Source organism: Salminus brasiliensis, chromosome 22, assembly GCF_030463535.1.
Source record: "Salminus brasiliensis chromosome 22, fSalBra1.hap2, whole genome shotgun sequence".
NCBI classification, from domain to species: Eukaryota; Metazoa; Chordata; class Actinopteri; order Characiformes; family Bryconidae; genus Salminus; species Salminus brasiliensis.
Genome location: NC_132899.1, coordinates 8,425,079 through 8,440,095, shown reverse-complemented (window position 1 = coordinate 8,440,095; position 15,017 = coordinate 8,425,079). Strand labels below are relative to the sequence as shown.

General features: G+C 37.2%; 1 protein-coding gene across 1 annotated transcript; it reads left to right on the top strand.

Annotated features, from left to right (window-relative positions):
* The first annotated feature begins 2,099 nt into the window (after nt 1-2,099).
* Nucleotides 2,100-11,444, top strand: hhex (hematopoietically expressed homeobox). The gene is made up of 4 exons (XM_072667922.1): nt 2,100-2,112; nt 6,003-6,181; nt 9,454-9,504; nt 10,980-11,444. The coding sequence occupies exons 1-4, from the start codon at nt 2,100-2,102 to the stop codon at nt 11,139-11,141; spliced, it is 405 nt and encodes a 134-aa protein (XP_072524023.1). The 3' UTR covers nt 11,142-11,444.
* The last annotated feature ends 3,573 nt before the right edge of the window (nt 11,445-15,017 follow it).

Here is a 15,017-nt window from a genome sequence, read left to right as displayed (position 1 = left end):
TGTTACATTACCACTAAACTAAGTTTTACAGAATTCCATTACCACTAAACTAAGTTTTAAAGGGTTACATTATCATTAAACTAAGTTTTACAGAATTCCATTACCACTAAACTTAGTTTTACAGGATTACATTACCACTAAACTAAGTTTTACAGGGTTACATTATCATTGAACTAAGTTTTACACGGTTACATTACCACTAAACTACGTTTTACAGGGTTACATTATCATTGAACTAAGTTTTAAACCGGTTACATTGTCATTAAACTAAGTTTTACAGGGTTATATTACCACTAAACTAAGTTTTACAGAATTCTATTATCATTGAACTAAGTTTTACAGGGTTACATTACCATTAAACTAAGTTTTACAGGGTTACATTACCACTAAACTAAGTTTTACAGAATTCTATTATCATTGAACTAAGTTTTACAGGGTTACATTACCATTAAACTAAGTTTTACACGGTTACATTGTCATTAAACTAAGTTTTACAGGGTTACATTGTCATTAAACTAAGTTTTACAGGGTTACATTACCACTAAACTAAGTTTTACAGAATTCTATTATCATTGAACTAAGTTTTACAGGGTTACATTACCATTAAACTAAGTTTTACACGGTTACATTGTCATTAAACTAAGTTTTACAGGGTTATATTACCACTAAACTAAGTTTTACAGAATTCTATTATCATTGAACTAAGTTTTACAGAATTCTATTATCATTGAACTAAGTTTTACAGGGTTACATTATCATTAAACTGAGTTTTACAGGGTTACATTATCATTAAACTGAGTTTTACAGGGTTATATTACCACTAAACTAAGTTTTACAGGGTTACATTACCACTAAACTAAGTTTTACAGGGTTACATAGTGGTAGAGACTACTTTTTACAGCCTTGCATTACTCCTGAACAGAATTTTACAGCATACGTTGTTTTACCATGATGATGATCTGTTAGCGTTTTAAAGCATTACTTTCTTTGTGGAAATAGGTTTTGAAACCCTACTCAGTTTTAACTGTGCTGTAGAGTGATGTGCGATGTGCAGTGGGTTATGTTGTACAGTGTTAAGCTTTCTAAGACATCTTGAGGAGACCGCCGGACCAAGCTTTTGGGTCCACCACATTATACTGTTATAAGTTGTGTTAATGAAGACTTTGATGAAGTACTGTTGTTGGGTTTTCACAGTCCATTTCCCTCCTGCGTGCTCACTCTGTCAGCATTAGGTTCATCCTGTGATCCAGTCTGCCCTAAATAATGTGTCAGACCTAGTAGCATGGAAGAAACAGTGGCATAAGAAAAAATAACAGCCGTGTGCTGGTGTGTTTACCAACAGCTCATGTGGTTAATAAACGTCGACCAGACTGACCAGAGCGGAAGCTATTGTCTATTTCGAAACCTCTCTCACAAAGCCCTCCACACACACACCAGTGCAGAGGCTTGTTACTGGCGTTTGGGTTTCAAGGTTCACTACTGTGATTTTAGAGAAGGAAGCGTGTTGAAAATACTATGGGAGTGTAATACTCTTTAGATATTGCGTTGCCAACAGCACCTTGGAGTAGGCCAGTGTGTGAGTGAATGTGGGCATGTGTGTATGTTTAATCGGTTTAATGTTTGTCCTGAAAATTGAATCATTAAGATGGAAGGAAAGTCATTTATTCAGACTGGTTTGCTCTGAAATCCATTGCAGAAGAGTGAGGGAATTGTCTACAGTGGTGGGGAATGGAGTTTCAGGCCAGAACGTTCTTATCCCACATAGATATGAATATCCTGCCTGATGCCACATTCATGGTGGAGGAGTAGGCACCTATAGCCCATTCCAAGGCTTAATTGTTCTCCATCATTTACATGCATGGCATTTGGCTGATGCTCTTATCCAGACACTTACATTTGAACCATGTTTATGTAATATTAGAAGTTTTGCCCAAGGACTATTATTGGTGTAGGGTGATGCGCTTGACCAGCTGGGGAATTAAGCACTAGTTTGCCCAAGAAGGGTGTTGCTAGCTTGACCAACTGCTAATTTGACCACCATGCGGAGGTTCACTGGTGCTTTATGATAAAACATAATTGCCTATATTTCTGTCGTAGTCATGGCTACCCCTGGTCAGTAACACATGATGGACAGATAGATACATATTGGCACAATGGTCCCAACATATCTACCCTACTTATACATGTACAGCATTTAGCTGACACTCTTATCCAGAGAGACTAGCATTTCCATCATCTCGCTGAAGAACTTTGATTGGTGTAGGGTGGTGTTCCTGTCCAGCTGGGAATTGAACCCCGGTCTGCCATGGGCAGAGTGGTGTTGTTATCCACTAGCTTTACCAATCATTTTACCACCATCATTATTACATTTGAGGCTCAGAAGACATGTGATGGTTCACTGGTGGTTTAGGATAGTACATAAATGGCTATATTTCTGTTGTAGTCATGGCGATAGACACATAGACATAGACACAATAACATCTTACTGTCAGACTTACCACAATTTCACTAGCAGAGAGATTAGCATTTCAATCATCTCGCTGAAGAACTTTGATTGGTGTAGGGTGGTGTTCCTGTCCAGCTGGGAATTGAACCCCGGTCTGCCATGGGCAGAGTGGTGTTGTTATCCACTAGCTTTACCAACCATTTGACCACCATCATTATTACACTTAAAGCTCAGAGGTGGAGATGTGGAGCTTCACTGGTAGGTTTGGATAGGACATAAATGGCTGTATTCCTGTTGTAGTCATGGTGTTGTCTTTATCCAGCCAGGAATTGAACACCAGTCTGCCACAGGGAGGGTGGAGGTGTTACCCACTGTGCTTGACCAACCATTCTGTTTGGGCAGTATTTGGCTATATTGGTGTCGTAGTCATGGCGACTCCAGTTTCCCTTCAGCACCATTGTAAAGAAATCTGGGTCTGTGCAAAGTTAGTCCACTTTGTTTATATTTATCTACATTTTAAAAACGTGTGGAATTCCCCTTCCAATGCATCTGCATCTGCGTGTGTGTGTGTGTGTGTGTGTGTGTGTGTATCTGCGTGTAGGCTATATATACTGTATGCCAGTGAGGTGAGGTGATATGTGTGTGTGTGTGTGTGTGTGTGTGTGTGTGTGTGTGTGTGTGTCAGGTATGAGTGTGTATCTGCGTGTAGGCTATTTACTCTATGCCAGTGAGATGAGGTGATGTGTGTGTGTGTGTGTGTGTGTGTGTGTGTGTGTGTGTGTCAGGTATGAGTGTGTATCTGCGTGTAGGCTATTTACTCTATGCCAGTGAGATGAGGTGATGTGTGTGTGTGTGTGTGTGTGTGTGTGTTAGGTATGAGTGTGTATCTGTGTGTAGGCTATATATACTGTATGCCAGTGAGGTGAGGTGATGTGTGTGTGTGTGTGTGTGTGTGTGTGTGTGTGTTAGGTATGAGTGTGTATCTGTGTGTAGGCTATTTACTGTATGCCAGTGAGGTGAGGTGATGTGTGTGTGTGTGTGTGTGTGTGTGTGTGTGTGTGTGTGTGTGCTATGTTTAATCGTTTAGGCTTTTGTCTGTGTGTGTGGTGTGTGTGTGTGTGTGTGTGTGTGTGTGCGTGTGATGAATGTGTGTATGAGTGAGGTATGTGCGTGTGTGACCCTTTTCCTCTCCTCGCGGAAACCTTGAGCTCTCGATAGGAGCAGATCTGCTTTGAGAGGCTGCGCGCGCTTCCTGCAGGCCCTTCCCAGGGTGCCGTGCGCGCCGCTGATTATTGTCTCCACATCCTCAATAGAGGCGCATTGAGGAAACACTCGGCTGCTGATAGCCGGGATCCGTTTTACTGATAACACTCATTTCCCCTCAGAGCAGCCCAACAGACCCAACAGCACAAACACACCAAATCCAGCCCACACACACACACACACACACACACACTCCTACTTCACACTGATTCATTTGAGCTGGGCTTCACTGATCAGACTTGTAGCATCTTCATCATTATCATCATCTTCTTTATCATCATCATCATCATCATCATCATCACTTGGGGCGACACACATCCAGCTACTCTGCAGCTTCAACCCCACTGGGTTACTGATCTAGCTTCCAGGCTACTTTCTTGCCAAAGGGGGACATGCTATCATTATTTAATATAATATTTAATAATCTTCATCTGGAATATTACAATCATTTACATACCAACATTCAGTAGACTCTTCATCGTGGGCTGCTGAGGGGGTAAATCGCAGTCTCCCCGTGCTGAAGGAGGAGGAGGAGGAGGAGGAGGAGGGTGGATGCAGGACGGATGTTGCAGCCATTGAGCCGATAAAGCGGCAGGAAACACATTGGCGGAAATTTTGCCCCAGTCCTGCTGGCCCTGCTCACAAACTGCCCCCCTCACACACCGGAGCCTGAAACCTCTACTGAGGGTTTCCTCTAAAACAGGCAGCTCTCAGCCCGCAGTCTAGCTAACTCCTGCTGTCAGCAGCTGAAGCTGCAGCGCAGAACCCGAGAGCTTTATTTCTGTAACACTGAAACCACCACCAACACTCCACCTCTCGCCCTTTCCTCACATTCTTTATATAGAGCCTGTATCACATATATAACATCATCTGATACCAATTCAGTCCGTCTGAAAATGACTGCACTCTTCAAAAGAAAGGTGCCACGAAGGGTCCACCTTGATAGACAAGCTGTGAGAGAGAGAAACCAGTGGAAGGTTTATTTCACATTAAAATCTGTATAATTTTTTTTTTATATTGTATTAAAATGGTATTTTTAAGTTAAAGCATGTAGGTCTGTTTGTCCTCACACGTTTTGTATTTCTGAGCGTGAAAATAATAATCTAATATTACGCAGCCGGTCTGTATTTACACTGTAGCCAAACCTGTATGAAGACTTCTAACGTGTCTAAGACTTCAACAGTAATGAGACTTAATGATCTTAAATTCGTACAAAACAACAACAATAACAATAATAATAACAATAATAATGTAATAATAATAATAATATTAATAATAATGATGATGATGATAACAATAAGCAAAAGAAGAAGATACTTCCTTTAATCACTGTTAATATGAATGTAGCAATATGAAATATGAAATATGAAATTAATATGAAAATGAAAGGTATACTGGTATTATGTGTCGTATTATATTGGTCGTATTATTCTAGCATAATTTAGAGTTATTTTAGAGTTATATATAGTAGATATAATAGTATCATAAGTAAAGATATATATATATATATATATATATATATATACGCATTGAGGAAACACTCAGCTGCTGATATATATATATATACAGATAGATAGATAAATAGACAGACAGGCAGATAGACAGGCAGGCAGATAGACAGACAGGCAGATAGATAGACAGACAGGCAGGCAGATAGACAGACAGACAGATAGATAGACAGACAGGCAGATAGATAGACAGACAGGCAGATAGATAGACAGACAGACAGGCAGATAGACAGACAGACAGACAGGCAGATAGACAGACAGACAGGCAGATAGACAGACAGACAGATGGATAGACAGACAGGCAGACAGGCAGATAGACAGACAGGCAGACAGGCAGATAGACAGACAGACAGGCAGATAGACAGACAGACAGACAGACAGACAGGCAGATAGACAGACAGGCAGATAGACAGACAGACAGACAGATGGATAGACAGATAGACAGACAGGCAGATGGTTCTTTGCTTGGTTGAAGTTCCTCTTCCTCTTATAAATGGTTATAAATGTTCACTATTCACTGTTGTTACGAGCCAGTTGTGTCGCTTCAGCTCATGCCAGACTTACTGGATGGTGATGGAGCTTTGGCTCATTTGCTGCAGCACCAGAGTGTCAGTCTGTGTTGACAGGGCTTCTTTGTGGAGATTTTACTAACTGCATTAAGTTTGATAACGACGCAAACGATGCGACTGTGTCCGGGGAGCTGAACTGGCTGTGATTAAGGGATTGGGGGCATATATTAAGTGAATCGTTAGTAAAAGTGTTTGTAAATCTGTCTCTCTATCCAGCGAAACCTCTCCTGTGGAGTCCGTTCCTGCAGCGACCTGTCCACAAGAGGAAAGGAGGGCAAGTGCGCTTCTCCAACGAGCAAACCATCGAGCTGGAGAAGAAGTTCGAGACGCAGAAGTACCTGAGCCCACCCGAGAGGAAGCGACTGGCCAAGATGCTGCAGCTCAGCGAGAGACAGGTACACACACACACACACACACACACCTGCAGATGGCTGTCTTTTTTTTCTTTTTTTTTAAGAATTGTTTGGGAATTATTTAACCTTTTAAAGGCTATTTATTAATATCCATACCGAGAATAATAAGGCAGATAAAATGTGAATGTAAAATTATCGTGACCTAGTTGATCTGTGAGGAGCAAATTGGCAAAGATTAAAATTTGACAATAACCAAACAGACTGAAATCATGTGACGCGTTTTCAGCTTTCTGCGCATTTGAATCCTGTAAATGTGAAGCACTGTTTATTTAGTGCGCACTGTAAAATATTTTACTGTACAAAAAACTTTACTTGTAAAATTTGAATCCTGTAAATGTGAAGCACTGTTTATTTAGTGCGCACTGTAAAATATTTTACTGTACAAAAAACTTTACTTGTAAAATTTGAATCCTGTAAATGTGAAGCACTGTTTATTTAGTGCGCACTGTAAAATATTTTACTGTACAAAAAACTTTACAAGTAAAATTTGAATCCTGTAAATGTGAAGCACTGTTTATTTAGTGCGCACTGTAAAATATTTTACTGTACAAAAAACGTTACTTGTAAAATTTGAATCCTGTAAATGTGAAGCACTGTTTATTTAGTGCGCACTGTAAAATATTTTACTGTACAAAAAACTTTACAAGTAAAATTTGAATCCTGTAAATGTAAAGCACTGTTTATTTAGTGCGCACTGTAAAATATTTTACTGTACAAAAAACGTTACAAGTCGCATTTGAATCCTGTAAATGTGAAGCACTGTTTATTTAGTGCGCACTGTAAAATATTTTACTGTACAAAAAACTTTACAAGTAAAATTTGAATCCTGTAAATGTGAAGCACTGTTTATTTAGTGCGCACTGTAAAATATTTTACTGTACAAAAAACGTTACTTGTAAAATTTGAATCCTGTAAATGTGAAGCACTGTTTATTTAGTGCGCACTGTAAAATATTTTACTGTACAAAAAACTTTACAAGTAAAATTTGAATCCTGTAAATGTGAAGCACTGTTTATTTAGTGCGCACTGTAAAATATTTTACTGTACAAAAAACGTTACAAGTCGCATTTGAATCCTGTAAATGTGAAGCACTGTTTATTTAGTGCGCACTGTAAAATATTTTACTGTACAAAAAACTTTACAAGTAAAATTTGAATCCTGTAAATGTGAAGCACTGTTTATTTAGTGCGCACTGTAAAATATTTTACTGTACAAAAAACGTTACAAGTCGCATTTGAATCCTGTAAATGTGAAGCACTGTTTATTTAGTGCGCACTGTAAAATATTTTACTGTACAAAAAACTTTACTTGTAAAATTTGAATCCTGTAAATGTGAAGCACTGTTTATTTAGTGCGCACTGTAAAATATTTTACTGTACAAAAAACTTTACAAGTAAAATTTGAATCCTGTAAATGTGAAGCACTGTTTATTTAGTGCGCACTGTAAAATATTTTACTGTACAAAAAACTTTACTTGTAAAATTTGAATCCTGTAAATGTGAAGCACTGTTTATTTAGTGCGCACTGTAAAATATTTTACTGTACAAAAAACGTTACAAGTCGCATTTGAATCCTGTAAATGTGAAGCACTGTTTATTTAGTGCGCACTGTAAAATATTTTACTGTACAAAAAACTTTACAAGTAAAATTTGAATCCTGTAAATGTGAAGCACTGTTTATTTAGTGCGCACTGTAAAATATTTTACTGTACAAAAAAACTTTACAAGTAAAATTTTTTAAAATAAAGTAATTAAACTGGTCATCTTAAAGTGGCCGTTAGCTGAACATTAGTTTGTTAACTATAATAATAATAATTATAGTTTATTAGGTATAATCGTGTGATTCGTTCTTACACATACTTCCTGTTTAATGCTCGTTAGATGCTGCAGTAGTAAAGGACATTAAGTGGACATTAAGTACATGTTTATGGTCGGTGATTGGTCCACGCTGAAGAACAAATCTCAATATTTGATCATCTAAGTGTTTTTCTTAATGGAATAAGAGCTTATCATGTTTTACAATGTAACTGTTTCTTATGTGGGGCTGAATGGTTTTCGTCCAGTTCACCTATTTACACAAGTTCCCCTTTTGTAACCCTAAATGTAATGGATCACTTCAGACGTGTTTGGTGTCTCCAGCTTTCTTCTTTTTATTGTTGTTGTTGTTTTAAATTTTTAAGGGTATTTCATATATATATATGATTTCGGTGGACTAATCCTTGAATTTAGGCTTCGTAATCTAGACCCTAAACTGTTACAGGATTCAGACGTGTTAAATAGTTGCCCAATAATAAAATATATATACAACATTTTTTGCCAAATAATTAAACCATAAGCCATTGATTTAACCAATTTAACAAACATTATGAAAACTTAATAATAACAAAATAATAAAACCTTTACTGTCTGTCAGTGTGAAACTAGCCTATGCATGCTAAAGCTAAAGACCAGCTGGCGAGACTGATCGGGGACTGTTGTTAACGCCCCTAAGTCAAGACAAATTAACATAAGCTGATCAAAATGATTAATCAATGAATTCGATCAAAGCATTAAATACACGAATAACCACATGCATGTGTAATAATTTCAAAGAGTCAAATCAATAAATGAATATGTGTTTCTCACCTGCGGTGGTTTTAATCAATGCGGGTAAAGATTCGTGAAGTCAGACTGTGCGCGCGCGCCGCTTTAGAGTCGGATGACGCGCTAAATTAAATATCGTCTGAAGTTAATTGAGATATAGATGTAAGATATATAAAATCTAGAGCTGTAGGAGCACTTTCAAAAGCATGCAAGAATGAGTGGAGAAGCTCTGGTCTGTCCACCATCAGTAATAATCACTCAGCAGCGGCGCGAGACTCAAAGCGCGCGTAGTTTAGCCCGGTTTAATTACTGAAGTAATATGTTTATATTTTCAGGGTCTCGCAAAAACATCGTATCTCCAAAACGTGAACTTTACAGAAGAAGGAAAACATTTCTTAGCTTCCAGCAGAAGTCAGTGTAGAATATGTTATTATTGTTTATAGTTATTAAAGTTTTAGAGAATTCTGTTGGTCCGTTCGTCATTAAACTTTTGACACATTGTAAAGAACAGCAATCAGACTTTAGTGCAGTAAGTGTTTAAGAAGAAGAACTGCGATGCAACTAAATAAATAAATGTTCACGCAGCCAGCGTTCCTAGCAGGACTGGCTAAAGGACAGTGAAGGGTGTAACATCTGTGTGACTTACAAGGTTTTGTTGTTTTTATTTTTCAGGTAAAAACGTGGTTCCAGAATCGCAGAGCTAAATGGAGGCGCCTCAAACAGGTGGGTGTGGATTACAGATTACACATCAGATTTCGGGCTAAATTTACATCATTTAAACATACATGTTATTATTATTATTATTATTATATAACCACAAGCAATCCGTATATATTTTGCATAATCGATATTAATATCAATATATCAGTCAATACAATACTATATTATATTGGCAATATTGTCCATATTAATGTTATCTTCATCACTGTGAATAGTTTATTAGTATTTATTATTATCATTATCATTATTATTATTATTATTATTATTATTATTATTATTTAACAACACATACTATGTACATATTTTGCAATAATCAATTTACCATATAATATTAACCACATTGTTCAGAGTAATGTTGTCATCACTATGAATAGTTTATTAGTATTTATTTCTTTTATTTCTTTCTTATTATTATTAGCTTACAACATGCAATGCGTACATATTTAGCTATTTATACATATTTTACAATATAATGTTGGCAATATTGTCCATATTCATGTTATCATCATTACTATGAATAGTTCATTAGTATTTATTATTATTATTATTATTATTATTATTATTATTATTATTGTTATATAACCACACGCAATCCGTACATATTTTGCATAATCGATATTAATATCAATATATCAATCAATATAATACTATATTATATTGCCAATATTGTCCATATTAATGTTATCATCATCACTGTGAATTTATTAGTATTTATTATTATCATTATTATTATTATCATTATTATTATTATTATTATTATTACATTATTATTATTTAACAACACATACTATGTACATATTTTGCAATAATCAATTTAACATATAATATTAACCACATTGTTCAAAGTAATGTTGTCATCACTATGAATAGTTTATTAGTATTTATTTCTTTGTTATAATTATTATTATTAGCTTACAACATGCAATGCGTACATATTTAGCTATTTATACATATTTTACAATATAATGTTGGCAATATTGTCCATATTCATGTTATCATCATTACTATGAATAGTTCATTAGTATTTATTATTATTATTATTATTATTATTATTATTAATATATTATTTAACAACACATACTATGTACATATTTTGCATGACCAATTTAGTATATAATATTAGCAATATTGTCCATATTCATGTTATCATCACCATTATGAATAGAATGTTAGTACTGTTATTATTATTTGTTTTTTATTTTCATAATCTGACATTACACATCTATATATGCAGGATATCATTTAATATCATAATCCTGTTTGTATGTGCAGTTCAGTTTCAGTGTCTGTTTGAGAGGTTATGTTAAAGCCCTGATAAACCTGCTAATGTAACATAGTGAGCAACATGAAGGCAGTCGTCTCTCTAGTGTAACAGCTGCTATATTAACAGTGCAAAGAACAGCATCTACCATCCACCGTTTTCTGTCCGTTAAGGATACCTCTCATTTATACATGCCTTTTTCTCTGGTCTTGTGCAGGAAAATCCTCAGGTCAGTAAGCGGGAGCTGGAGGACGGGAGCTCTGCAGAGAGGAGCAGTGAACTGTCTCACGCTGAAATCCACTCAGACTCTTCTCATGAGTCTGACCAAGAACTGGACGTGGAGGACCATTCTGAACTCTCGCCAAATCCTCACATATGACTCTGAACTGTGACCAAATCCTCATACGACACTGCTTACAGCCCTGTAAATACTGTATAATTGTATATTTGTCTGAAATGTAGGCTAGTCGCTTTCTCTTTCTAAAATAAGTTAATGAATGTCTGCATTTTTGATTGAAGCCGCAGAGAATGTAGCCAAACGTGTCTTAAAACACACAATGGACATTTAATTCTGGTGATTATTGTGTATCTCTATGTAACTTAATGGCCATGGGTCAGGTTCACGGCCGGATGGAATGTACATATTTTGTGTAGGTCAATAAACAGTATTTTTGCCTTGGTACACCTTCAATTGCCCATCATCCATAAACTATAACCATCCATATAGCCATGCATCTTCACTATACTACACCATTTTAAATAAAGGAAGCTACAAAGGCCATAAAAGAACCTTTTGATGAGATGTTTGTGGGAGGAACCTTTTAAATGTTTGAAGAAATTGATATAAATGTTCTTTACTAGATTAAAGGTTTTTTACACTCACATTCCTTTCACAAAAACAGCTCTTTTATGGCATTAATGTTAAGTGTTCACTATATGCTCAAATGTTTCCAAACACCCCGTCCAGTACATGGATTCAGCTACTTTAAGGATGTTCAACGGCACACACACAGTTTGTATAATCTTCATAGAAAAGGACTGCCAATAAAATTGGATGCTCTGGACACAGGGTGACTGTGCTCAATGCATGGAGAAACAACGGCTGTGGAGCAGTGATGGAGCTCCATCCAATACCTTTGAGAGTTAAAGTGCCATTTGTGATCCAGACCTAATCATCTGACCTGACGTTATTAATGCTCTTATGGCTGAATGCAATCAAAACAAATCCTCACAGCAAATTCTAACATTTAGTGTAAAGTCTTCCCTAACAAGGTGAGGCTGTTTTTGATTGGAAAGGGGAAATGAACACTAAATTAAAGGGGAAATCCATCTTATATTCAAAATTCATTATTAACTTATATAAACAAAGATACATTGGTTTATATAAAACATAAAGGTATTAAATACTAAATATGAAAATAAAGTTTTGATGTTGGGTAATATATATAATGGTTATATTTGTATTGTAGTCATGGTGACTCCTGGTTGCTATCAAGAAATCTAAACCTGTTTCTCTACAATTAACCATTTCATGCCAAACCCTCTCTAAATGACTTTACTCACATCAAATAAATTATGAATAAATTTTAATACCGCTGATTTTTGGAGAAATGTTGGATTAAGCAGTGGATACAAACTTTTGGAGATCGTTGCTGTCCAAAGAAAAACACATATCCCCAAAACTAAAGCAAATTAACTAGAGGAGCAAAAACCTTCTCAACCTTCAATGCAAGTCAATGTAAACAGACTTTATTCCAAGTCAATTTAGAGCATTTCTATTGGTCCTTTCATCCTGAATTATTATATATTATATATAATATATTATATATATTATATTATTATAGTACAGAGCAGCTACAGAGTTCAAACCATGGATACAGTGTCAAAATATAGCGATAAATATGGTACATCATTAAAATGTCTTAAAACATTGGGAAATTATATTGTTCCATATTGCCCACCCATAAAAACCACTGGAGTTTTCTAATGAGACCTTAGCCTATACTAATCTTAATAAGATCTTAATAATGCCAGTATTTTCATCTATTTGTACATTTTAGTTTAGATATAGACCGAATTTAAGATCAGTTATTAGGGTGTGTTTAATATACAGTCAAACCTGTTTCTTCAAGCCTACTGTGATTCTAAGGCCACTGCCACCCTTTCAGGAGGTCTTGTCATTCCTTCCATCTGTGATAAGATTGCCCTATCAGCTCAATTACACCAGTATGTGACTACAAATTAACACCAGTGTGGCATTCATTGGTTCTAACAAACGAAACAATACTTCTGATACTGTCATCTTGGATGGATTGCCTGTTAGTCATTAAAATCAATCAGACAGTGTGATTCATCAATGAAAAGAATTCCTCTTCGGCGCTGTCCTGCCGCTCCATAGATTAATCCATATTCAGCCTTGTTCTGGGCTGGTTAACAGGGAGGCTGTTTCCTGTTGAATCAGCACATTCATGGCCTGTCCAGCGCAGGTATCGGCAGCTTCAACTTCAAATGGGTTATCATTTGGAGGAAGGCAAACAGCAGGACTTAGTTTTTTTCCCCCCGTGTTAATGATTGGAGGAACGGAGAGGATACTATGTGATAAACGGTTGAGCTCTGTGGCCCCTCGATGCTCACTCTCTCGGTTCAACAGCCTCTGAGCGCTGTCTGAGCAGGGCCAAAACCAACAGACAAGGCATCGATTTAACCCTGAATTGAGTAATGCTTCACAAATCCTGTAACTGAAAAGCCAACACTGAAAACAGGACAGTGAGAGTAGTCAATGGTGTGGTGGAGGGGAAGGGGGTGAAGCATTCTTTGGTGAGATTTGGATTCCAAAGTGCTGAAAAGGTACTGTAGTGTAAGGTACATTTGCGTGTACATTCACATCCACCTCTTTCAGACCTTTTAAGGAGCTCCACTATGAGGTCCGACCTTGTCTATAGGCCACTGTCCATTTTCAGACTGTTGTCCAAACTGCCTTATCCTGTCCGTGTATCACTTACCTGGCAAATTGTGCCATTTGGGTGAAAGCTATTTATGATGCCACTCTGTTTTACTTCCATGCCTGTGTTTGGACAAGTAATCATTTTATGGCTCAGAGTGAATTGGCGATTCAAGCAGAAAATCCTGAACTCATTTAGAGTAGCAGCTGAATGCTTTAAAAAAGCTCTATCTCCATTTGAATGAGGCCTAATTGAAAAGCAAATAGCACAGTCGACTGGGCAATAGCTTGCTGAGTGATATTTTCCTAGGCTGCCGGAGGAATCCGGGCTGGAGGAGGCTTTTGCGCCGTTCAACATGTCACCAGACGGGGATGGATTGATGCTTTAGATATTAACCCACCCCCCCAACTCCCCAGCCCAGCCAGTAACGGAGGGGATAAGTGGTCTCTTGGACGACAACTGGACAAATATTGACCTGATAATCAGAGAACAGGGAGTTCTAAAGACCTGACAACTCTAGAGAGAGTGCCTCTAATTGTTTAATTGACAGAAAGTTTGTGCTCCATCAGATCAATTAACAATGTTTTTTTTTCCCATCCAGAGTCTGTCAGGCCTGCCTAAAGTGAGGCTTTCTATCCAAGAGAGATTGCGTGTATGCATGTGGAACTGTCTGCTTGCATACGTGTGTGTGTGTGCGGGTGTGTGTGTGTGTGTGTGCGGGTGTCCCTCGCTGACTCTAAAACTCCAATCACTCTTCTCCATGATGTCTGAGAGCAGCTCTGTGGCTCTAATGGATTGTTTGTTCCTTTTTTTGCAGGGCAGTGATTAAAGCTCTGGAATAAAGCTGCCCAATAGTTTAACGTGCTCATGAATGGGCTCTGATAGCAAGCCAACTGATCCTATCTGGAAGTCGAGGTCAGCAGATAGGCCAGGATTGTTGTATCTGTTAGCTGGAGGATGTTAGTGATACGCTCTAACAATGCTTCCATTAAAGATTATGGACGAATGATTGAGTCTCTTTTTAAATCCATTAGGGATATCTCTGTGGCTAAAGACACAACAGTTGAGGCTAATTAGGTGGAAACCTTGCCAAACAGGGGTGGGTACAATATTGCGTGGAACCATCAGCTGATCAAAAACCATTAAGCAATTGTAAATAAAGGGCTTTGTCCAGCTGTGACAGAACTGATATGGCCCCTGCTGTTAAACTTCTGGCATTGTCTGATTTATTGCTGTATGATGTGACATGCAGAGTGATTTAAATATTTAAAAAATATTGCTGCCCAAAAATGCTGTAATCATATTTCTCTACT